General features: G+C 38.3%; 2 protein-coding genes across 2 annotated transcripts; both read right to left on the reverse strand.

Annotated features, from left to right (window-relative positions):
• On the reverse strand, positions 625-17,720 carry LOC109716501 (protein RST1-like). Its single transcript, XM_020241987.1, has 24 exons — positions 17,007-17,720; positions 16,330-16,413; positions 15,443-15,719; positions 14,972-15,222; positions 14,211-14,388; positions 13,655-13,842; positions 12,714-12,814; positions 11,827-11,902; positions 11,475-11,606; positions 11,302-11,383; positions 10,753-10,825; positions 10,489-10,657; positions 10,141-10,271; positions 9,967-10,058; positions 9,378-9,466; positions 9,026-9,241; positions 8,062-8,139; positions 7,246-7,428; positions 4,391-5,281; positions 3,846-4,124; positions 2,504-3,142; positions 2,113-2,254; positions 1,569-1,690; positions 625-1,231 (listed from the first exon to the last, which is right to left on the reverse strand). The coding sequence occupies exons 1-24, from the start codon at positions 17,694-17,696 to the stop codon at positions 857-859; spliced, it is 5,538 nt and encodes a 1,845-aa protein (XP_020097576.1). The 5' UTR covers positions 17,697-17,720; the 3' UTR covers positions 625-856.
• On the reverse strand, positions 20,318-21,840 carry LOC109716503 (tryptophan aminotransferase-related protein 2-like). Its single transcript, XM_020241989.1, has 3 exons — positions 21,247-21,840; positions 20,842-21,146; positions 20,318-20,518 (listed from the first exon to the last, which is right to left on the reverse strand). The coding sequence occupies exons 1-3, from the start codon at positions 21,561-21,563 to the stop codon at positions 20,331-20,333; spliced, it is 810 nt and encodes a 269-aa protein (XP_020097578.1). The 5' UTR covers positions 21,564-21,840; the 3' UTR covers positions 20,318-20,330.

Consider the following 22,998-nt stretch of genomic DNA (forward strand, 5'->3'; position numbering starts at 1 on the left):
TTTTTTCTATTTTTTTAGAAATTGACAATAACGTGAATCTAGTCCCAAAATTCCAATACAAGAAGCGCAAAAATCCCTCTGCATTATATATTTCAGATGACATTTATTTATATAATAATAATCAGAATAATACAATGACTTCGAATTGTAACGACGGCGACAAATATTTTTATATTTCTATCAAAATATTTTTATTTCTTTATAAAATATCTGTTCTATGTTATAAAAAAGACTCGGTATATTATCTTGGTTAGTAGCGTCAGTGGGGCCAGTTGAGTCGACTTGAGTACACCTTTTTGAATTGGTTTTTGACCTAATATCTAGGTAACGTATAAAGGTGAAATGGGCCATTGTTAAAGTTGTACCTGAGCCTAATCTCTCCCTAAGTCCTTAGCCTGACTCATGATTGTCCTCTCCAATCCCACTGTGATCCTTTTGGTCTTTTATTAGCCCTTCATGTGAGAGAACAATGGGACATGAAAGAGGGGTTCCCACACATCTCTTTTGTTATCCTAACACTTATTATTGTCCTTACGAAAAGTATATGACCTATCACCACCAATTTTTCTATGAGGGCATTAGTGCTACTAACTTGTAAAACTCATCCTCATAACCAAACGCACATTCAGAAAATTTATGTATCATGAAACAGTTAATGTAAAATAGCAGTTGAGTTTGCACTTGTAACAAAGCTACATTGATATTTACAAAAGCAAAATCCTATAACACAGGCAAAAGAACATGAAAATAAACATATTTTCCTCGACCTAAATATTGTACAACACAAACAAAAGCACTTGATTAAGGATTTTTGCTATCATGAAGCACAAAATAGAAGATAATAAAAGCTTTTAGTTCAGTGTACCTCAAGATTTGCGAGTCGTAGCTGCTTCTCAAATGGTAAGTAATCCTTCAAGGAAATGCATGTCCTGTGCATCACACGTGCTAAGAAAACAGATATTTCAGCTTCATCTTTATGTATGTGCTGGTCATCAGACTCGAGGCCCGGAAAGCCATCCTTGTGGGCTAACTGTTTGGCCCAAGAACAGATGCGAATGGTGGATGCCCATAGCTTGTCAACCAGAGAAGTGATTATGGCGGCCCAGCTTCCGTCTGAGAGAAGGGACGGGAGGGTGACAGGCAAGTCGCTTAAGACAGCCATCGGATCGACCGTCAGAAGCGGCATGTACATACAGCAGGCACTTGATAGTAGGCCGATAAATCGCAATGCCTGAAGACATGGGTTAGAAAATAGTTTCGTTATGAATAGCTCATGCTTGAATGCTTACCCCATTGTGCCTTTATACCCTTAGAACTAGCATGTATTTGTGTATATGCCCGACCCTCAAGGTTTTTGTGAGAAACACTTAAAAGGCAAAATTGTAGTACCCATGAACACTGTAGTTGATGAGCTCTGCTTTAGTGTGAAACTCACATTTTCAGCATGAAAAAGCTCTCAGGAAAGAGGCATACATGCAAATATGGTTATTTTTTAAATTATAGACAAATTGCACTTTCGAGGGGTCGAAATGTCTGTTTCGATAATTTATGTTAATGAAAGTACTCACCGTCGAAGGATAGTCTGCTACACAGCTGATCTCGAGGGCATCAAGAAGCCACTGCCTTTTAATACTGCCCTCTGCAGTCGACACTGCTGCAGCAACTTCAACAAGGACACTCCACCAGATTCCTGAAGTTAGAGATAATATACGAGCTGCTCATATTCATAAGTTGAATTAACAGACATATAACATGTCTTTCATAAATGTACTAAGTTCACTCTCTTTTCATTACTAGATTCTTGAGACATATTTACGATGATACATTGCTTATTTGTTTGCTAGGGTAATTGAAAAGAAATAAAAAAGAAGAAGAGGGCATAGGATAAAGAAAGCCTTTCTCTTATCTGTACATGCATTAATATATCCCAAACATTTGTCTACATACTTTTCATTTGGTTCTTTCTTACGCCCCAGGAAGTTCCTATTGTCTGATCTTTGAAAAGAGCAGGCTTTTGCTTGACTATTCTTGTTCCACAAAGGAAATACAAATTACTGCATGGAAATATAAATTACTACCATATGCAGGACAACATCAAACACTGTACTCTACCTTTACTTCTTGCATTAAATATATAGGCTTTTAGTTTTCCCAGCTCAGAAGGCGAAATGCAACCAATCCTCGTTAGCCTAGCTTTGACAACAATTCTCTTTCCTATTTCATCAGAATCGCCGCCTACGTGAGAAGTGGGAACCTGTAAAAGAAAGAGGAGCAATTTTACACCCCAAAAAGTGAAAAAAAAAAAAAAAAAAATCAAAGAAGATACGTTCCATAAGAAATTTGGAAAAAAATGGTGTTCAAAGACTCAATGACAAAAGTATNTCAAAGAAGATACGTTCCATAAGAAATTTGGAAAAAAATGGTGTTCAAAGACTCAATGACAAAAGTATATCAAAGTCTCAAGGAATTTGAGGAACACTGAAAAATGGGTTGTAATAACAACCTGCAGCTTGTCCACAAGCCAGTTGTGGGGAGCCGCACCCAAGCAATTAATAGCACATGACCACTCTTCTTCAACTCCATCCTGCCTACTATCACTCATCGAAATTGGCAACAAAGATAACAAGCATTCCATGCACCTCTCCATATTGCCAAAACCATCAGACCCCTTGAAGTCCTCTGTTAGACACTTGCGAAGACCTTTCCAAATGGACATTCTCAATGTGCTTCTCTGTTCCGGTTCATAAACCAAGTATGATGAGGTTGAAGAAGAGAAATACTCGAACAAATCCTCATATAGTTTCTCCAATCTTGAACCAGAGAATAGTTTCAACAGGTCAGAGAGATTTTCAAGTACTACAGATTGCAAGCGAGGCTCTAGTGTCCTCAACCTTGAAAGGTCAGTTAAATCATCCAAGAAATGTAAAAGGGGGCTTATTTGGCTCGCATGAGATAAGGAAAAATATAGGCTTTCTTCTCGAAGCAACATAGGAATATGTTCTACCGAAAGATTTGGAAAGTAAGCTTCATATCTCATACAACGCCGAATGATCGCTCCCCAATCTAAAGGAGGTAGTCTGGGAGCCTTTGAAAGGCATCTTAAAACAGTTGCAACTGTGGTTGCATGAATCCTATTTCCTGTCTGCGGGCCAGTAAAAACAAGGAAATACTCACATTGGACCATTTAAAATATGAAAGAACATGTAAAAATATGTAAACCAATGCAACAAACAGTAAGTGAACATTTTAACTATTTGGTACTACCTCTAGGTGGCCTAAATTTACTGATGGTTATTGATGCATAACAAATTGTATAAAAATGACTATGGTATCTATTATATGGTGAACTCCTATGAACCTCCAGTACTTTCTATAGATCCTTTCATTGTACCCTTCCTTTCACCAAATTGAGCTAAAGACCATTAAAAATAGCCAAAGAGCCTTAGAACACAAGGCTGCACTATTTATTAGTTTTCTTTAGGTATATGTTGTGATACTTAAGCAAAATAAAGTTCTCAATTCTCAGTACGGACATTAATACAAAGTTCAATTTAGGTAATATAGTAACTGAAAACAGAAACCAGGAACAAAGTGACCAGTTCATCTTTTCATATTTAATTATTCTTTTGCATGAGGAATGATTACATATCCATGCTTTGTTACTATGATTTGTGGCTTACCCAAGAAGCTGCATAATGTTAATATGAGCTCTTGTTAACAGGGACTACAAAGTACAAAAAGTGAAGTGAGCAAAATTGAAACATATGAGCACCTGATGTTTCCAACAATTGAAGAATACACTGATCAGAGGTACGTAATAAACTTGCATTAAGTATAAAACAAACCTTATCAGAGTTTATATCCCTTAACCATAAGCTTAGCTTTAAAACTAAGGCATCCTCAGGAAAACTTTGAGAAATGGAGCTGCTTTGCGAACCATTCACACCATCAGATTCCATCGGCCACAATCGATTTCTCAAAAAGGAAATAGCCCATGCTGCAAAATTTTGCATAGCTTGATCCTTAGAGTCCTTGGAGACAAGAAATATTTCCTGAACCAATGATGTGGAAAGTGTCTCACAAGCAGGGCATGCTAGTATAGGCCCCCTAATAAAAGATGCTTCCTGTTTTTTCAAGATTAACAGACTGGTTAATAAAAGAAAAGATAAAGTTGAGCTATGACAGCACACACACACGCACACAACACACGAGAGAGAGTGAGAGAGAGAGAAAGAGAGAGAGAGAGAGAGAGAGAGAGAGACTATTTGGCCCCGAATTTACTTCTGCTTTCAGCTGCAGCCACTTCTAGTTAGAAGGTACGGCCAACAGAAAAACATAGAGCAGGGCCAAACAGGCCCAGAGAGAGAGAGGGAGAGAGCGAGAGAGCGACCTGCTCATAGTGTGTCTGCAAATTAATGGGCTGAGAACATGTGTTAGTAAGATCACCAGCGCCTGCACCAAAAGCATTGACGACTCCAAACATCCCAGCCAAGTGGACTAACGGAGGGTAAGGGTTGCTGTAAATACACCTAAAGGTATCCAGAAGGCATTTGACATCATCAAGTCTCAAAGAGTGGACCCCATCATTCAAAATACAAGAAAGGAGTGAACCCACACCAACACAGGATGCCAACAAAAGATTCTGATATGCAGTTCCAGATTTCTTAAATTTCAAAAGTTCAGATACCAGAAACGTATAACGATTGAAAAGAACATTCAAATCATCATCATCGATCAGTTCCACTCTCTGGCAGAAAGCCACAACGTAGGGAAGAGCCAAACACGAACCAATATAGAGGGGTATTTTCGTAGTTTCATCGAACCAAATAGAGATTTGATCAGGCATGTCCACATATGGCAGCCATGATGTTAACATTCTTTTTATTTTTATCACAGCATCATAAGCCCCAACCTTGTATAGGGCAGAAACGGAATGGGCCAAACCATAGACAAGCCCTGCAACACCCCAAGCATCTTCTTCCAAGTCCAAGTTATCATTGTCCTCAAGTGATCCTTCTGAAGTGTTAATTCCATACTTATCCAGTGGAAAGCTCTCACCAAGGTCTCTGAAAGGACCAGATACAGAAGGACAAAGTTGGCATATTAGAACAGACAAAGTACCAACAATATTGTCAAGTAATGCAGCTTCATCAAATCTCATAGTTCCTTCTGGACTTGAATCAGAAGCACTTTCAACCCTAGTGAGAAGATCTTGACAAGCATAACCCAGTCCCACTCCACAGGCTCCTCTCACAAGATGACTTTCACTGCTACAGATTACCTGAGACCATGATTTGTGAGTAACAAATAGCCAGTATAAAACAGACAGTGCAGTGGTGAAATGATGGATAGATTTTAGTGCAAAAAATAATAGAAGCAATAAAAGAAGGCCTACACATTCTTCTTTTTCTGTTTTGATTTTGTGTAGGTGGGGCAGGGTGTTCGGTTAGGGAGGAGTTTACTTTTGTTCACTGATAATATTATTGATAACGTGTTTTGATATTTCCGACTAAAGCAAAAGAAATCAGTTCATTCATGCTTTTTTGATCCAATATTCCAAGTACCTTTTTCTCGAATATATATATATATATATATATAGAACTAGGCTACTATGCTATTAATAGCACCAAGTCGTTGGTGCTACCAAGTTTTTGGCCATTGGATTAAGAGATGTGTGGTTAGGATGATGTGGACCCCCTAGGGTTGAGTGTGTGGTTGGTTGAATAGTATGATCTAACGGGTGAAAATGATCCAAAGAGTAGATCTAACGGCGGAAAATTTGGTAGCACCAAGTGCTTCGTGCTATTAATAGCATAGTAGCCGGACTCTATATATATATATATATATAACTAAGCTGGAATACTATCAATAACATCAAGCTATTGGTGCTATTAGGTTTTCGGCCCTTAGATAAAAAAAATATACGATTAGGATGATGTGGGCCCCTTAGGGTTGAGTGAGTTATTGGTTGAATAGTATAATCTAACGGAATCTAACGGCGGATAGTATCCCAACCGGACTCTCTCTCTCTCTCTCTCTCTCTCTCTCTCTCTCTCTCTCTCTCTCTATATATATATATATATATATATAGAGAGAGAGAGAGAGAGAGTAGGGGTACTATACTCTTATGAGTATAGAGCCCTTCGTACTCATAAATTGTTTTCGATGATGGAGCTTCCGAATCGACGATCCACTCCGATAAATATGATCTAGAGTATCTAAAACTTCTAGAAAATAAATTTCGTAATTTTTCAAAATCATAATAAAGTCCATCAAGCGGGCATAAAATGAACGGTCACAATCGAACGACGTCCTAAAATTGTTAATGATCGGATCCTTCAATTTAAGATCCGATTTATCGATCTTTATTTAGGTAGTGAATAGAATTTTCTATCAAAAATTCAACCGATTCCGATTCTTTTACGCCGTTAAACTAGCAAGTATCCCATACTGGCGGTTAAAATTTGTCAATTTTGAGACCTTTGATTGTAAGGTAAAGAATGCCAAAAAATTATAAAATTTGATTTCTAAAAGTTTTAAATGCTCTAGATAATGTTTAACGGTATGAATCGTCAATTTGAAAACTCTATCATCGAAAACGACTTATGAGAATGAGGGTGATCGTACTCATAAGAGTATAGTAGCCGGACTCAATATATATATATATATATATAGAGAGAGAGAGAGAGAGAGAGTTGAGCTGAAATACTATTAATAGCATTTGTACTCTTTTGCTATCGATTTTTTAGCCGTTAGATCTACACTTTAATCAATTCCACCTTTTAGCCCATACTATTCAATCAACCACCCACTCAACTCTAGGGTGACCACCACAAAACCTTAAGGAACCACTATCAACATAACCATACAATTTTTCATCCAATGGTTAAAAACTCGATAGCAAAAGAGCCCAAATACTATTAATAGTATTCCAGCCCAATTCTATATATATATATATATATATATATATATATATATATTCTCTAGCTCTTCCCTGTATATACACACACACACCAAGAACCTACTAAAGGCATGGGTAAAGAAAGGTGACCCTTTACTTTGTATGTTTCAATAAAGAAAGCAAGAGCAGAAGAAATTTTCACCTATCCCAACTTAATACTTTCATATTGACAATTTATATATTTACTTAGTGGCAAGACAATATTGTTATGCACCATATCGGCACATGCAATTTTTGCTGCTAAATGAGGAAAGTCAGTAGGGAAAAGCAACATAACAATGTACCTTAAGAAGTCCATTTATGACATTGAACTTTTGCTTTTTATCGGTAGGATGAAAACAATTTGATATCAATCCCAAAGAGATAGCAGCTGACCACTGTCGATGTTCATGCTCATACTCAAATAACCATTTAAGAAGAAAGTCTGATGCAGCAGAAACTACTAAATGAGCCGTCGGAGGAACAGCCTGATAAATGATAGAAAGAATAATAAGTCAACTAGCAGAAAGCGAAAATGACAATAATAGGGTAAAAAAAGGGTGAGGGATAAAAAAAAATGATTTACTATGAGAATAGTTCACAGGAATCAATAAATGATAAGAAAGCTGGAAAGAGTGAACAACATAATTATTCATATTATACAGCAGAGTGTTGGCAACCTTTAAGTGCTTAATATTCTCTCATGTGCGACCTCACTATCTAGTTGCCTACAGTAAATAGTGTAATACTGTAATACCATATATTGCTATAACTATACTTATGAATTGTTAGGAAAGCCTATGTTCTAACTTCTAATATTTTGTGGTACCTCTATCTTCTCCCGTCTTTCATATTTAACACTTCAATTCCTCCTAGTCATTCAGCAGCTTGTTATCTGCATTTAATAGATTAGTTTTTTTCCCCTTCATTTCCTGTCGCCGCCTCTTCTTTTAATATTCAGCCCTTTCCACACCAAACATGAACTAAATAAGAATTGCTGAAGTATCCAAATTGTGGGTTTACAAAAGGCAGTAAGTTTTCTCTTTATGTTCTATACCTATGTAGAACCTTTTAAAATACTTAACTCAAAATGGATAATTTTGATAGCCATTAGATCATACCATGCAAAGTGCACCAATCACAAAGGCAATGTTTACTGCAACCCGAGGAATAGATTCTGCTGCAATTCTACAAATTATCTACATCAAAACGATAGGAAAATAAGAATATGGTAAGGCTAAATAAACAGAAGTAAAAGAAACTGGGAGAAACAGATAAATCAAGTAATGAGTATTGAGCATAGAAAAGTTAAGGCATAAGAAACTTGATGGGCCTTGTATATCTAGAAACAACAACATCAAACTAAAAGGTATGAAAGTCACTTTGGCCTTACTTTGTGAATTTCACAAGCAAATCTAATTGTTCTATGATGAAATCGTCTTTCACCCCTGATTAGGGCAGATTGGCTCTTTTTTTACATCAGTGGTGTATTGTTATGTAAATTTATGCAATTATTTTGGAATAAAATGTGGTTGAGGATTGAATTCAACAGTTATTTTTTCGTTTTTACCCTCAGCCAGACAGCCCATAGGGAAATTAGAAAGGATATTCTTGGACAGACAACTTTCTTTAATGTTTTGGAAACTTGAAGCAAGGCAAATCACTTTATATCAGTGATGGTTTTGTTTATGTAAATTTTGGAAGAAAATATGATTGGCGATTAAACTTATCGTTTGCTTTTCCTTCTTACCCTTAGCCAGACAGCCCATAGGGAATCCAAAATTTTATTTTTGGATAGAAAATATTCTTTAACGTTTGAGAAACTTAAAGCATGGAAAATCCACCTCCAGAACATCGATATACTTCACTTATCAAAATCCACCCAAATCAGTGGGAATCGATTCAAAGCATAGAAAGAGTATCCAAAGAAGGTAACTAACAACCACTGAATTGGTACTCCCTCCAATTGGAAGTCGCCAACCAATGTGAAAACTGAAGTGTACATCAACTTAACATAGAAAATAGATAAAACAAACAAAAAGAATTAAGTTATAAAGTGATTAAATCAAGATTGCGAATGTGGACCTTAAAAATATCTTGGGCCACCTTAGTGCTTTTATCTGACACATCAGAGGAACCTTTAGCATCAACAAGTGTAGCCACTGCTCTCATCCAACAACGAACAAAAGGGTTCCATGATTGCAACGCAAAAAGTGCAACCAATATATTTCTCGATGTATGCAGTGATTCAGCTATCTCTACTAGCACTTTTTCATATGCAGCATGCACCCTTGGCAAATCCTGTAGACAGAACATAACAAATATAAAAAATAAAAAATAAAAAAAAAAAACACATAGAGATTGGAATATTTTGATTCAGAATTTTGATAGTAACAGTATTAAATTGAAAATAATCAGGTTATCAGTTGATTCTTGCCTTTAACGTTCCCTGACTAATTAAGTCTCTAGGGGTGAAATTGAGTGACAGAAGAGCTGCACCAGGTAATTCTCCATATTTTGATTTCCCTGCATTTTCATTATTAGTTGCACTTACACTGGTATTGAATTGGTTGTTCTTTTATATTGAGAGCAGCAAACAGAGACAAGCAGACAGAGATAAAAGAGCAGCATCAGGTAATCCACCATATTTTAATTCCTCTGCATTGTCAATATTAGTTTCTCTTATACTAGTATTGAGTTCTGTTCTTACACTTTGAGAGCAGCAAACAGACAGATGGTGTCAATAGGATTAGACCATCTGACCATAATTGTAGCAAAACACTAAAAATTCTACCGAGAAAAATAACTAGAACATTTAGAGAATCTACTACAAAGCTCAAGCAAATGAATTTCCCTTTTACAACATGCGGTTTTCGTTTGGGAACAACTAGCCAATAGATTGGCAGGAGTAACCCTACCGGTTCATTTTGATTGGAAAACACACCATACCACTAGAGATAAAGTTGGGCCAACAGACCAAAGTTATGAGATTACTTATCTAATTAAGTTGATAGCCGTCTCCATACCTGGAGGAAACACAGCCTGAGGAAAAACATCCAACAACTTTTCAACCTTGTGCACCGTGATCCTCTTTTCTTTAAGCACTCTACGCCGATTTCTGAGTCAACATGCAAATCTGAGTTACAACTATCCCATAAAGTACAATTACGAGAACTATGATCATTGAAAACGATATTGACATGTGCTCAGATTTGACAATCTCAACTTCAAGGCCCTCCATGGCTTCGAGTATTTCTGGATGATCTTCATTAGTTAGGCACTCAAAATTTCTAATCTTGAAATCAGGAATGGCATCTTGAAGAAGCATAACCTGAAAAAGATATACTTGTAAAATCATCTACTAGAAAATTTTGTATGCTAAAGAGGGAAAATTTGCAAGTACAATGGCATATGTTTAAGATATTAAGTTACAGAAGGGCATATATGAAAATTCAATTTTTGGTTTACATGCAAATATATGATTTTGCATGGGCGTATATTTAAATATTTCAAGGCAATATCAAGTAGGTAATAGAAATAGGTGCGACCTTATAATGGGACAAGGAATTGAAAGCAGCTGCTCGCGCTTTTACCCATGAATGTTCAGAAGTAGGTTTCTTAGATGTTGCAACACCCCACAAGATTTCTAAAACTTTCTTTGAAGCCTCAGAATAAGCTTCAGCATCCAGTGCGCCCCATCTTAACAAGGTGCACAAGCTGCATGACGAACATGCAATGACAAAATTTACATAAAACTCGAATATCTGAATATTTCTTGCAGAGGCAAGACAAGCTGCTACAGAAACTCTTACCTATGTGCAACGATAGGGTCATTTGAATAGTCAAGCAAATGCTTCAAAATAATGTTCAAGGACGTGTAAAAATCTGTAAAAAAAGATAAAACTACTAAGACATATCACAGTATCTCAGTAGAGTGGACTGTTAAAAGAACAGCAATTTTGCAAACCAAGTCTACGATTGTGATATTTTGGGTAGATAGTTGGTGCATAATACCATATAGCGCCTCATAAATGAGCTTTAATCTATTAAAAACCACAAAGCATCTGTCTTGACTCTTTTGAAAATTTCCTGTTTCCTCACAAGTCCCAGTTCTATGAAATTAAGATAAAGATGACAGACGACAAAAATATAAAGGATATAAAATTAAGGAACTTATTCTGTGCAAGTAGCTGACGCCATTCAGTGGCGGACTAAAAGCAGACTTGCAGAGTTGTTTTAAGACAGTTTTATTTCTATACGACTGTTTAAATACAAAGTGCAAATAACTAGAGAAACATGGTTAACAATTAAAATGATAAAGCAACTCGTTATTATGACTGAAACAAGAGATGAAGCATCACCCACTACATCAGCCTCACAAAGATGAGAAAGGCTATCAAGACCAAGAGCTTGCACCACAGAATCTCGGCTCTCAATACATGACTGTTAAAAGAAACATAAATGAATAGTTCGGTTCAATAAAGAGAAGCATAAATAAGCATACAGAAAAGCGTTTCTAAAAATAGATACCTACTGATACAGATAATATAAGGTCAACACCTCTATCTGGATTGTGCTTACAAACATCACGTACAGAAGCAGCCATACTTATAGAGACTTCTCTTTCAGGGATGAACTCTGAAAATGTTTTCGGATCCAAAACTTCCTAAGTAGGATGGAAGCAATACAAATTAGCAAAACTTGCCCTGTGGAGATGAAAATGAAAATTTTAAACATTGCAAGCAACGGAATGATAGCAACTATCAGCAGCACAGGCACGCTCATTTCGTATGCAGAGCATCGAAATCCAAATGAAGAGCATCTAAGATAACTTGAATATCAACATTTAGAAGATCCACAGATGCAAGGTAGGAGAACATTCTTACTTGTAGATTTGCAAAGGTCCCATCTGTGGCAACCCATATTTTACAAAGTAAGCGAACAGCTATTGAACGGAGCACGCTGAAAGTAGAAATTCATAGTGTCAAAAGCTATACGTAGTGAAGTGTGTTAGCTTTACGCAAAAATAACTCTGAGGAAAGAGATAGAATCGATTATGATCAAGTGACGTATTCCGCAAAAGACAGCAACTAGAATAAAACCAGAACATAAGGTTATAAGCAGCACAAAAGAACAGCTGCAAATATACCAATATAGGGCACCGATCTGTTTGAATTTTTCTTTCCCGAATTAAGGCATTTTTTTTTATTTGAAAGGCAGTTCACAAAAAAATCAAATATGTTCTTGGAGAGTCCCCGGCTCTGATTTCTTCTCAAGCTAACAGGAAAAAGGCTTTAGAAATGATAAGCCAAATAAACAACACAAAAAAGCCATTCGTAGAAGTTGTCAGTTGTCACAAAGCAAGAAAATTGCAAAGCAGACCATTCGCAAGATAGAAATGGTTAGCTTTTTGAGCCCTGCTCAAAGAAGGTGCTCTTAAACTATGTATAACTCAGCCAAATACATTATTGAATATTCGCTCACAATCAAAACTATCTACAAATGCAAAAGAACTAGTATTTAGATGGCTCCCACCAAACACTAAACTGTTACTGAAAAACCAGTTAGATCACAAACAGTCTACACTACTCAAAACTCTTCCTAACTAATTTTTAGTTTCTTCGGACGTAATCCCTATGTCCTCACAAGTTCAAACTCAGACAGAAATTTCTGAAACATAAGACACCAATACAAGCTAAGTACATTACCGATGAAGTTTATAACTAAATAAATGGACGAAAGCAAAACAAGGGGGAACCAAAGAGGTACTCACGGTTTTGCTTCCATTTGAAGCATTGGCGAAACCGTCTGTAACATAAATGGAACCATGATAGAATGAAGAGCAAGAGACGGAAGTGCTTCAAGCAGTCTGATCTGTAAGCAAATAGATTGAGGTCAAATTTTAAATAACTGCACTTGAAACTGAAACATTCTTAATCGTCCTTTTGCCTCAGAGAATGTTGGTCTCTTAACAACAGTAGCAGAATAACATTAAGATGGGAAGCAGAGATCACACACAACAAGATTCCAACACAATTATAAAAGCTACATGAAAAACAAGGGCTATCAAGGGAAACATAAAATATAGAAATGACACAGAGACTAAATAAAATTTAGTACTGTTGTAGCTATGGAGGTAGAGACAGCAAGATCAGTTTAGTCATTAATGACAATGGTAACATCAGTACAGGAAACAAAGACATCAACGGCTTTACCGATGAAAGAGATACAAGAGAACATAGGTTAGCAGAACAAGTGACATGATGGCTGCAAAAAAAGAAGAATAACAATGTAACCAAATGGAATGTTGGTTATATAAAATAAGAGAAATGGAATTTTATAGTGATTCCATTGAATAGTGGCAACTACTAATTTAAAAAAAAAAATACATAACATAATGCGATGCTGGTGGTGACTGCAAATACAGTAGTATCAATAGAATCAGTAGAAGTTATGGTGGTATATGTGATTAGAGTCTGATACTAGTGGCAACAGTTGGCAAAATAATGAGAATGGCCTAGGTCAGAATGTGAGATTAAGAAGTTCTTTCTCTGACTATGTTTCTCACCATTTACTATCCTCTGCATATGGGCAAAACCACATTTCTTATACTACTTCTTTCTCAGGCATATCCTTACAACAGTAAACTTCAGAAGATCGATATTGATTCTCTGGAGTTAAATGCAGCTCGAAAAGGCAATATTGACTACTAACCAACATTTCTGATGTGTTAATATCATGGCTGGAGAGCATCTTGATGTAGGTCAGAATTAGAAGCAACAAAGGCAAACCCAATTTTGGGTCTGTTGCACCAAGAGCAGCCAAAGATTCTAGAGCGGAAGCACCAAATTTAGCATGCATGAGTAGAACTGATGCTACAGAACTGAGCAGCATAGAAAACCCTGCCAAAATGGGAGTTTACTTAATAGTGTGTAAAATAATAATTAATAACCCATCTAGGGTAGGAAAATTTGTTGCTTGCAGGCCCTGCACCTGGTGCAACATCAGCCCAAGGACAGCAAGGGATCTACAGTCCATACATCCCAAACCTCAATCCACACCATCCAGTGAGTTACAGCCCTTTTTCATGTAAAAAATGTTTTTTTTGGATGGTTGGATAATGGAATGAGAGATGTGGATGTTGGATCACTGCCAGCCACAAGCTGACACACTAGGCGCCTGCAACAGTTTCTCCTAAGATATAAAAGTATAAAATGGTGATTAAAGTAAGCATATGCTGGGAGTCTAGGACAGATTCAGAACGGCTTACCTGATTGCATATTATCTGGAGATTGAGAAATCAACGCATGCTTTCGTCTTCCAGGATTTGACAAGTGTTCCTTCAGTTGAGATGTCCAATTTTTCATTTTCCCACATTCACCTTTAGGCCCAAACTGACTATTGCAAATGAGAAATTCCAGGAAATAGCAGTTTTGAAAAGGTAATTGCTGCCAAAATATAAACACCATGTATTAGTTTCAATACAAGTATATTAAAAAAAAAAGTTTGAGTAATAACTACCTAGCATAAAAGCAAAGACTGAACAACAATTTGAAGTTTAATATCACAAATAACTTATACATGAACAGTGATCCACTAATCAACAACAAAAATGTGCTTCCAAAAAGATGAAGACTGAACAGATAACACCTCTATTCATCACCAAATATGTACAACTAACAGTAGTAGCTCATTTCACCAAAGTTAACTCCAAACAACACCAATCACCTATAAATCCAACAGAACTAAAGAAATTCACACAATAATGGTACAAGATGACTAAATTATACGCATATCTAAATAGGATGAGAATAGATTCCTGGTCAACACCACAAGTTTTATACAAGTAACCTAAAGTATAGCTTCTACCAAGAAAAGGTTACCCTAATGAGAAGATACAAACAAGAAAGCAAAAAACAAAACAATACAAGAAATCAAAAAAACACCAAAAAAAAAACAAAAAACACGGAAAAAAAAGTGCAAAATCAGCATGCAAATAAATCAAATTTGGGTACCAAAGAAAAAACTAACCTCAGAATATTGATGTTCTAGAACCCTAAAAAGGATAGATTCAGGAGTGCTTATAGATGAAACTCCAGCATTAGCTATTTGTTTTCTTGAAGGAGCAGCCAACAAACCTAAAATAAGTCTTTCAACTGTCGAAAGAAAATGAGCTGCTGCAGATTTAATAGATTTAGAAGGAGACATCATGAGGCTGATGACAGGAAAGACGCAAAGAAGCTCTTCACCAAGGCGACCTGCAGATTCTTTTATGCCAACGTCTGCAACATCAAGAAAGATATTACATTACGAGGTCCCATCAACAACTTCTCAAAAAATATTTTCAAACACTATTTCAGTAATTTATATTAAAAGCGAAAAGGAGAAAAAAAAAGAAAAAAAAAAGCTTGGAAACTTTCAAAAATTGCATTTCCAAAAACCAAAACAAAAATATTCAATTGATCATAAGTGAGAAAAAAAATCCAAAGAATGAAGACGCACCATCAACATATTTCCAGTCAGTTAAGAGAATCAAAAGCTTCAAGCCAGCTAACTGTTCATGTTCAAACTCCACCTGGCTAAGAATTATGGAAATAGAGACAAAAACCATGCCAAATTCAGGCAAATATTGTAAGCCAGTCTCCTTTTGCACTGCCAGCAAACGCTTTGACAATTGAAGACTAGTATCAGTTACTCCCTCCGGTTTACGTTGATCAGAACATAATGACAAAAGAGTCTTCAATAGTTCGAACATGCTTACTTGGGCATTAGTAGTTAACTGTTGGAAGAAGCAAGATTAAAAAAACAGATATAGAAGTCATTAACTTAAAATAAACCACTTGTGGAAGTCGCAAATAAATAGAAAACTAAAAGAACACAAGAAAATAGATAACTGATTTATCAAGTCAACAAGCACTCAAAGAGTTCAATTGCACCAATTGCGAGGTTCTAAATCAACAGCTCGTTAATTCTCTGCCAGCAATGCAATCAGCATCATTATAATAGGACAACAATGCAATCTAAAACAAGAAGACGACGGCATGAAATTGGTAATTAACAGGACACATGGGCTTTATCCTGCCATGAGAACAGTGACTAATTATCTGGATGGTAGATTGGATCATTCATTTAGATTCTGAACAACTAAGGTCACTACTAGAAGTTCAAATACTAATTTAGAATTTCTCCTATTTTGTTAGGCCAGCCTTAAATCCTTCTATTTCTTCAGTCAAGTTAGAAGAATCTTGAGTAACATATAGCCATCCTTGACTTCTACAATTAGGTCAAACTAGCAAGTCAGAAGCTGCCACCATAAGGAAAAATGGCACACTCATATGTCAAACCTATCTTTTGCCCTGACTTCAACAAGTAAGAAAACAAAGAAGTACCTTTTCAGTTTGAGCCATTTGCTTGAAGACCATCACATATGCATCAACGAGGTACTCCGCGGAGCTAAGGAGATATCCTACTTCCTATCCAAAAATGCAACAAGACAGGATAAGTAATAAGGAATTCCAATTCAAGTTCTTCCATAATTTCCGCAATTCAACAAATCTATCAGGCCTTAGCATAAGCAAAAGGTTAAATACAAAAGAACTCCTTTCACTTTAGCCTATGTCTCAATTACCCCCTGCATGAAAAATTGCATGCATTTCTCACTTGTATCTCAAACTGGCAAATTTTCAGATATTGTTGAATTCAAATGCAAAGCATTGCAAAAATGAGTTGGTGAATAATGTTTGTAGAATATGATGGTGCAGAAGAACCTAAAATAAGTATTGTCCAATAGCTTGCTAATTTTGGTAGCGAAAATAAGAAAACAAAGAGATCTTTCGCATAATTTTATATTAATCATATTTGTTGCAAGTTAGAGAAATGTTCAAATATGGACGCACATGGTATGCCAACTCATTCTAAAGTAGTTTGGCAACTAAATTCAATAATCATCCCAATTTTCCACCCAATTTGAGGTGGTAATAAAGAGCAGGGTCATTACGAGACGAGTTAAATGCAGTTCTATTTTGTTAAATTTATACAGCAAATAAAATAAGATCGACACTGTTACCTCCCTGCTGTTGCGGGGGAAGTACTTCAAGCTATCCGTAAGAAGCTTCAGAAAGGGAATCGCCTCGGCTGGGAAAGAGCAAACGAGCGACGCCATCGACGAAATCAAATCCCTTGCGAAGCTCGAAGGAGGTTTCCGAATAACAGAGAACAACACAAACGGTCTCAGGAACCCTAGGATCTCCTCGATCCCCGCCGACCTATTCTCCACCACGAACACCAAAACCTGCCGAACGAGCTCCCGCTCCGCCGCCGCCCCGCTGGCGAGCGCCCTGACGAAGGGGTGGAGCTCGGCGCGGTCGAAGCGGCGGCCATAGGAGGGGTCGGATCGGAAGGAGAGGCGCGCGAGGAAGCCGACGCCCCTGACGAAGAGCGGGGCGAAGCGGGGGTCGGCGCCGTCGAGGGCGGAGTGGAGCTCGACGAGCGCGGCGGAGGCGGGGAGGAGGCGGTCGCAGACGAGGCGGCAGAGCTCGCGGACGAACTGGTCGGCGGCGGCGGCGGAGGAGGCGGCGGCGGCGGCGGAGAGGGCGGCGGCGCCGGGGGCGGAGGAGAGGGAGAGGTGGGGAGGGGCGGAGCGGAGCTTGTGGAAGAGGGAGGCGATGGCGTGGCGGTGGAGCGAGGGGTGGGTGGGGACGCGGGTGCGTTCGAGGAGGTGAGCGTAGGGGTCGGAGGAGGAAGAAGATGAGGTCATGTTAGTTTCCGCTCACCGCAGAGACGGGGAGTGTGAGGGTTTGGGAGGGAGAGTATTCTTATAGGGGATGGGGACGATGGAGCGAAGGTGAATATTACAAAAGTCGGCGCTGTCCCTTGTATCGTCGCCGACTTCCTTTTCACTTTGAACTCGGCCAAGTTTATGTTTCGGCGACGACTTTTAACTTGAACGTGTACGGCATTATTGCGGTGTTAAAATTAATTTGTATTTATTTATTCAGTAATTTATTTCTTTACAAATATAATGCTATCGTACATTTTACAGTGTTACTCATATATAATGAGAAAGCAATTCGACTCGATAATAATCCAATCTACCTCTAACATTTTGTTATTGAATTATATCAGTTGATCCAAAATATTTAATTCTAGTTATTTGTACTAATATATTATTTATATATAAAATTCTCGCAAACATTCACATTTGTAGATATAGAATTATTGGAGTGCCACAAATTTCTCAGTCGTACTAGTTTGAATCTAACAAGTTGTTAGTAGTATTAGTGAGCTTAATCATTATACATTCTGTTTCATACATATATTTTTTTACGTTTTATATGTATATAAACAAAAAACTACTTGTGCACTCACGTGTTTAAGCGGCTTCAAAGTGCATTTCATATATGCTACAGTCTTATCTTCCATTTCATATTTGTTAAACAAAAACTACTCGAGCATTCACATGTTTAAACAAATTACGTTAGAAGTTTAACTGTTTTACTAATTAGAGACTATACTGAAAGGCGAAAAAAAAAAAAATCGCAGAGTATTAAAATGTTTAATGTTGAGAGTTAGGGGTCAAATTGGATAGGGGTAGTACCTGGGACCATCCAAAAATTTTATCCAAAAAAAGAAAATATATAAGGGAGCCAACACCACCATCAATTATTAATGTCTTTGTACTGCGAAGGTGCATGATTATCTTGTCATTTATTGGAAATAATTGTAGTGGAGATTGCGAGTAATAAATAATGGTGATAATAATATACCTGACTATTTAATGCTATGCCTCCGCAGTAATAATATACAGATCGAAGTAAAAATGTATGGCAAAACGATTGGCTTCTTAAGAAGACCAATTGTATCAAAATAAATAAATAAATAAAAAATTTCAAAATAAGAAGCTTATGTCACGTCAGCTTTCTCTAGTGTGGATTCATATAAAAGTATAGATATATTTTTTCATCATCTAAACTCTACTTTAATAATTTAATCTTTTAGAGAAAACCAGTGTTCTACATCGTATCTTAAAGCAGTTTTATCGTACTTATTTTTTATACATTAATTGCACAAGTATCATCATCTTACATTATACGCGTTACAAAAGAGGTTACGTGTGAGCGATTTTTTATTTTTTATTTATGTTACACGAAGGTGTTACAAGCTATTTATTACTATTTGTCCGTGTTAGATATGACTTGAAATTTATTATTGACTCAGGTTCGGGTTTACGATTCGCTGACAATTTCGCGGTGCGACCAAATTGAAAAATTAAATTGTGAAGGAAAAATGAATGTCTGTGGTGGGTAGCGGAAACGGCCCGAGCCCGTAGCCCACCACTAACATTCGTCAGGGGGTGCGAGGGGCGGAGGCCCCCGCGGTATGAATCGGATCCGAAATCTGTTATGAATTTTTCTCTTCGTTTTTGCCCTAGAGGCGTGTGATCGTGGTTGGTTGAAATCTGAAGAACATTGCATTTCCTTTCGTTTTGATAGTAAAGTTCTCTCCTCCCTTACCCGTGGTTTTTTTCCTGCAAAGAATTTTTTACGTAAATCTGTATATTCTTTCATTCCTGCCTATGGTTTGATAATTTTGTGTTCGTCATTTCGTTTTCGTTTGTGCGTTTGTCGTAACAGTCCGCTTATACCTTAAACAGTTTGTCATATTCATTTAGCATACGCGCGTTTTGCGAGAATTATCTCACAATTTTCACTACTATGCATTTCTTTTTGTTACATATACGTTACAAAAGTAGTTTTCACATATTTGTTTCCATCTCTATAAAGGGAGGTTCTCCTCCTCTTACTATTTTGTGCACCAAAGATGAAGCTAAGCCTTTTGCCACCTTTCCTTTCTTAAGATCATTAAATCAACTTCCTACTCATACAGTTCTTCGTATGTATCTTTAACTAATCTTGGATTACATGAAGCATTATGCCAACAATTAATGTTGATTTGAGCTACAAAATCTTTTGGAGTACCCTCTTCCTTTATTTTTTAAGCTTTTAGTTATCTATTTTCCTTCAAATTAAGCATGTAACTCTCAAAAGTTATTTCTATCTTATGCGGAACCAAATACAATTGAAAATAATCTACTTTGTTTTTCTCTCTCTAATAACTCTATTTATTAGTTTTACTTAAATGAAATCAAACACCACAATTTGGCCATTTCTTTCTGAGCCTATCTATGATACAACAACAAGCACATGGTAGAGAATCCACGGAACATAACAAAGAGACATTGTCATATATAATTTGAATTATAATTTATAGTCCCAAACGAGGAAACAACCCAAGAATACAAAAGAACCACCCCCCCCCCCTTCCCCCCCCCCCCCCAAAAAAAGCTCTCTTTTAACATTTCTCTCAAAATTACAGGGACGCCGCTGGCGATTCAACGTAGCGAGAGATAAGCCGGTCGAGGGAAGAGATCGAAGGTTTCGTCCCTATCCAGCATACTAACTCGGACGTAATTCGATCCCGCCCCGAAGTGTTTGCCGCTCCGAGTTAGTATCTTTTGGCTCCTGAGATAGCTCTCCAGGTCTTCAATCTCGGCTTTCTCCGATTTGAGCCATGCGAAAGCTGCGCAGAATGAAAGAAGAGGAAAAGAATGAACAAACACCAGGTGACAAAGAAAAGTGCCCCAAATCCATACATTGTTTGTAGGAAATTTAGCCGAATACGCATATCTCCGAAATCCAAGTTAAAACCAATAAAATTCCTTTCAAGGCCAAGATATTTTACTGCCTGATTTCAGAAAATTTCGTCGGAACTTAATGGCCTCTTAAGATTCTTCCTGGGGTGTTAATACACATTTTAGCCTTCATTTAGAGGGGAAAATATGCTGGTTATGAGGTATAGAATGATAAAAGAGTTAGAAACTGAACAGAAGTTTACATACATACCGGGATAGATTCCGGTTCTTTCTTTGGTGAACTCGCAGAAGCCATCCGGGAACTCGGGCAAGCTAAAAATGCCCGAGGCCTTGACGACTTCGCGCAGCCTCTCCCAACGGGCGGCCATAATCCTCCGCCCGAAGTCGAAAAGCCTATCCGTGTGTTCGTCGGCCCTCTCAAGCTCGTAGCCGTCAGAGACTACTTTCAGGAGCTTTGCTGCGCGCAGCTGCGAGTCCTTGGACACCCCGATAGTGTTGAGCTCGATGAATTTGACCATCTTTCGAGCAACTTCTCGGTCCTTTACGAGAGCCCACCTACCGATATTTCGATTCACATTAAGCGCAGTTTCGCATGTTTACACAGGTGTGTGTGTGTGTGTATATATATATAGAGAGAGAGAGACTTGACTCTTACCCTATTCTTGTCCCAGCATGGCCGGTGCTCTTCGAGACGGTGAAGAGCATGATCTCGTGGTCGGCGCGATCGGTTATGGGGGTGTACTGAGGCCAGTAATAGGCCAAGTCGTGGATCGTCTTACCGGCCTCAGAACTCAGCACGGCCTCCCTGATCGAACCGTCGGGGTTGTTGGGGGAACAGACGAGCTCGATGTACGACTCCCCCTTGAAGGCGTGCGCGTCCCCGGCCCACCGGAACAGCCCCGACCGGAGGTAATCCGTCACCGCAGGATACGACTGAAACATCATAAAAAAAAAAAAGAAAAAAAAAAGCATACAAAGCACAACATTACGCAATTCATGTAACCGTAGGCAAAACCAATCTAGCACTAAATCCGACAAACAAATACTACACAAGTACTGCTAAAAAAATGATATGTAAAAATCACAGTTTTTATCCATTTCAATTTAAACTAATCGTCGCACATGAACGCAACAACAAATCACATGTATCTTAGCAGGATTAGGAGGCAAAGATTAGCAGTGCCATGCTGTTGTGTTACCCTCAGCAACATACGCATCATGCAGCAACAGGAAAAACAGTAATTTTATATCTATATATATATATATATCTATTGAAAACTAAGTTATATTTAAGAGCAATAATAGCCCCGAATCTAAAAACTAATAGTCCCAACTATCATCACACGAAATTAAATAAGGAGGAATAATTTAAAATTGTAGATACATGTCTAGACTCCGAAAGGACGACTACTATCATCTTGTCTCTACATAACATAATGCTTATCTCTAGTATTATTCACAAGGAATTAATACGGCATGGTGACATGCTCAAACCAAAATTGTATGAAGAAACTATTACCCATCGCACTATTCAATTAAATATGAGATAAACACACCACCACCACCACAGAATAATATGTTGACTAGCAGGGAATTGATGGTATAACAATTTGGTATATTTTACCGATAGTATGGCGCCGCGGCACACGCTGGCCGGCGGGTCGCGGGCGTCCGCCGCGTCGGAAGAGGGCGTAGAGCGCGGCTGGAAGAGCTTGCCGTTTGGAGCCGTGCGACGCGACGTGGCGGCCGTTCGCCATACTGCGCTTGGCCGACAGAGCGGTGGTTGAGGCGGCGGACCTCGCGGCGAATTTCGGGCTCAGGAACCAGCACAGGGCAGGCGGGTCGAGAAGTAGTCATCGTCCGCCAGCGCGGGATCACGACCGTCCCTTCTCCCCCCGTCTGCTTCCAAGAACGACTCGAACACCGTCGGATTCGCCGCTGCACGGATCCGACTCAATCATTCCGGCGAGTTCTTATACAAACACAGCTTGCATACAACAACAATCACGCAAACGCATACGATACGCAATGCAACGCATATAGCAACGTAACTGTGGCAACCAAAGAGTACGAATGAACGGAGGTGCTGCCAGATATGTAGTCGTTAGTAAAGTGTGAGTGGCCAGTGCCATTGACGCGGCAATAAACCATAATGAAAAAGATGGCGTTTTGGTAATCATTTCGCACACGGAGGTCGCCACCCCGTCACTCCCGGTGACGGGATCCGATGCAGGAACGCGGATTTTGAAAACGAGAAAGGAACAGGGGAAGGGGAGATTACTCACTGGTCGAGGTTGATGACGGCGTTCTCGGCAACGGAACGGGGTGGTGGGGGGAGCTTCTCCGTCCCTCACGTCGCTCCGCTGCCATTTCGACGGCAGGTCCGAAGGCGAGCTCTCTCGGGCGG

The sequence above is a fragment of the Ananas comosus genome, linkage group 10 (assembly GCF_001540865.1).
Source record: "Ananas comosus cultivar F153 linkage group 10, ASM154086v1, whole genome shotgun sequence".
Lineage (NCBI taxonomy): Eukaryota > Viridiplantae > Streptophyta > Magnoliopsida > Poales > Bromeliaceae > Ananas > Ananas comosus.

Bases quoted from the DNA above. Each gene is read 5' to 3' on its own strand.
- LOC109716501 (XM_020241987.1), bottom strand. From the start codon at position 17,696: ATGACCTCATCTTCTTCCTCCTCCGACCCCTACGCTCACCTCCTCGAA. The intron at 5,282-7,245 runs GTACATTGTTAT...TCATGGTCTCAG, and splicing joins TCATAAATGGACTTCTTAAG to GTAATCTGTAGCAGTGAAAG. The intron at 1,691-2,112 runs GTAGAGTACAGT...CTCTAACTTCAG, and splicing joins ATTTAATGCAAGAAGTAAAG to GAATCTGGTGGAGTGTCCTT.
- LOC109716503 (XM_020241989.1), bottom strand. From the start codon at position 21,563: ATGCTTTTTTTTTTCTTTTTTTTTTTTATGATGTTTCAGTCGTATCCT. The intron at 21,147-21,246 runs GTAAGAGTCAAG...AAATATCGGTAG, and splicing joins CATGCTGGGACAAGAATAGG to GTGGGCTCTCGTAAAGGACC. The intron at 20,519-20,841 runs GTATGTATGTAA...CATTCTGCGCAG, and splicing joins AAGAACCGGAATCTATCCCG to CTTTCGCATGGCTCAAATCG.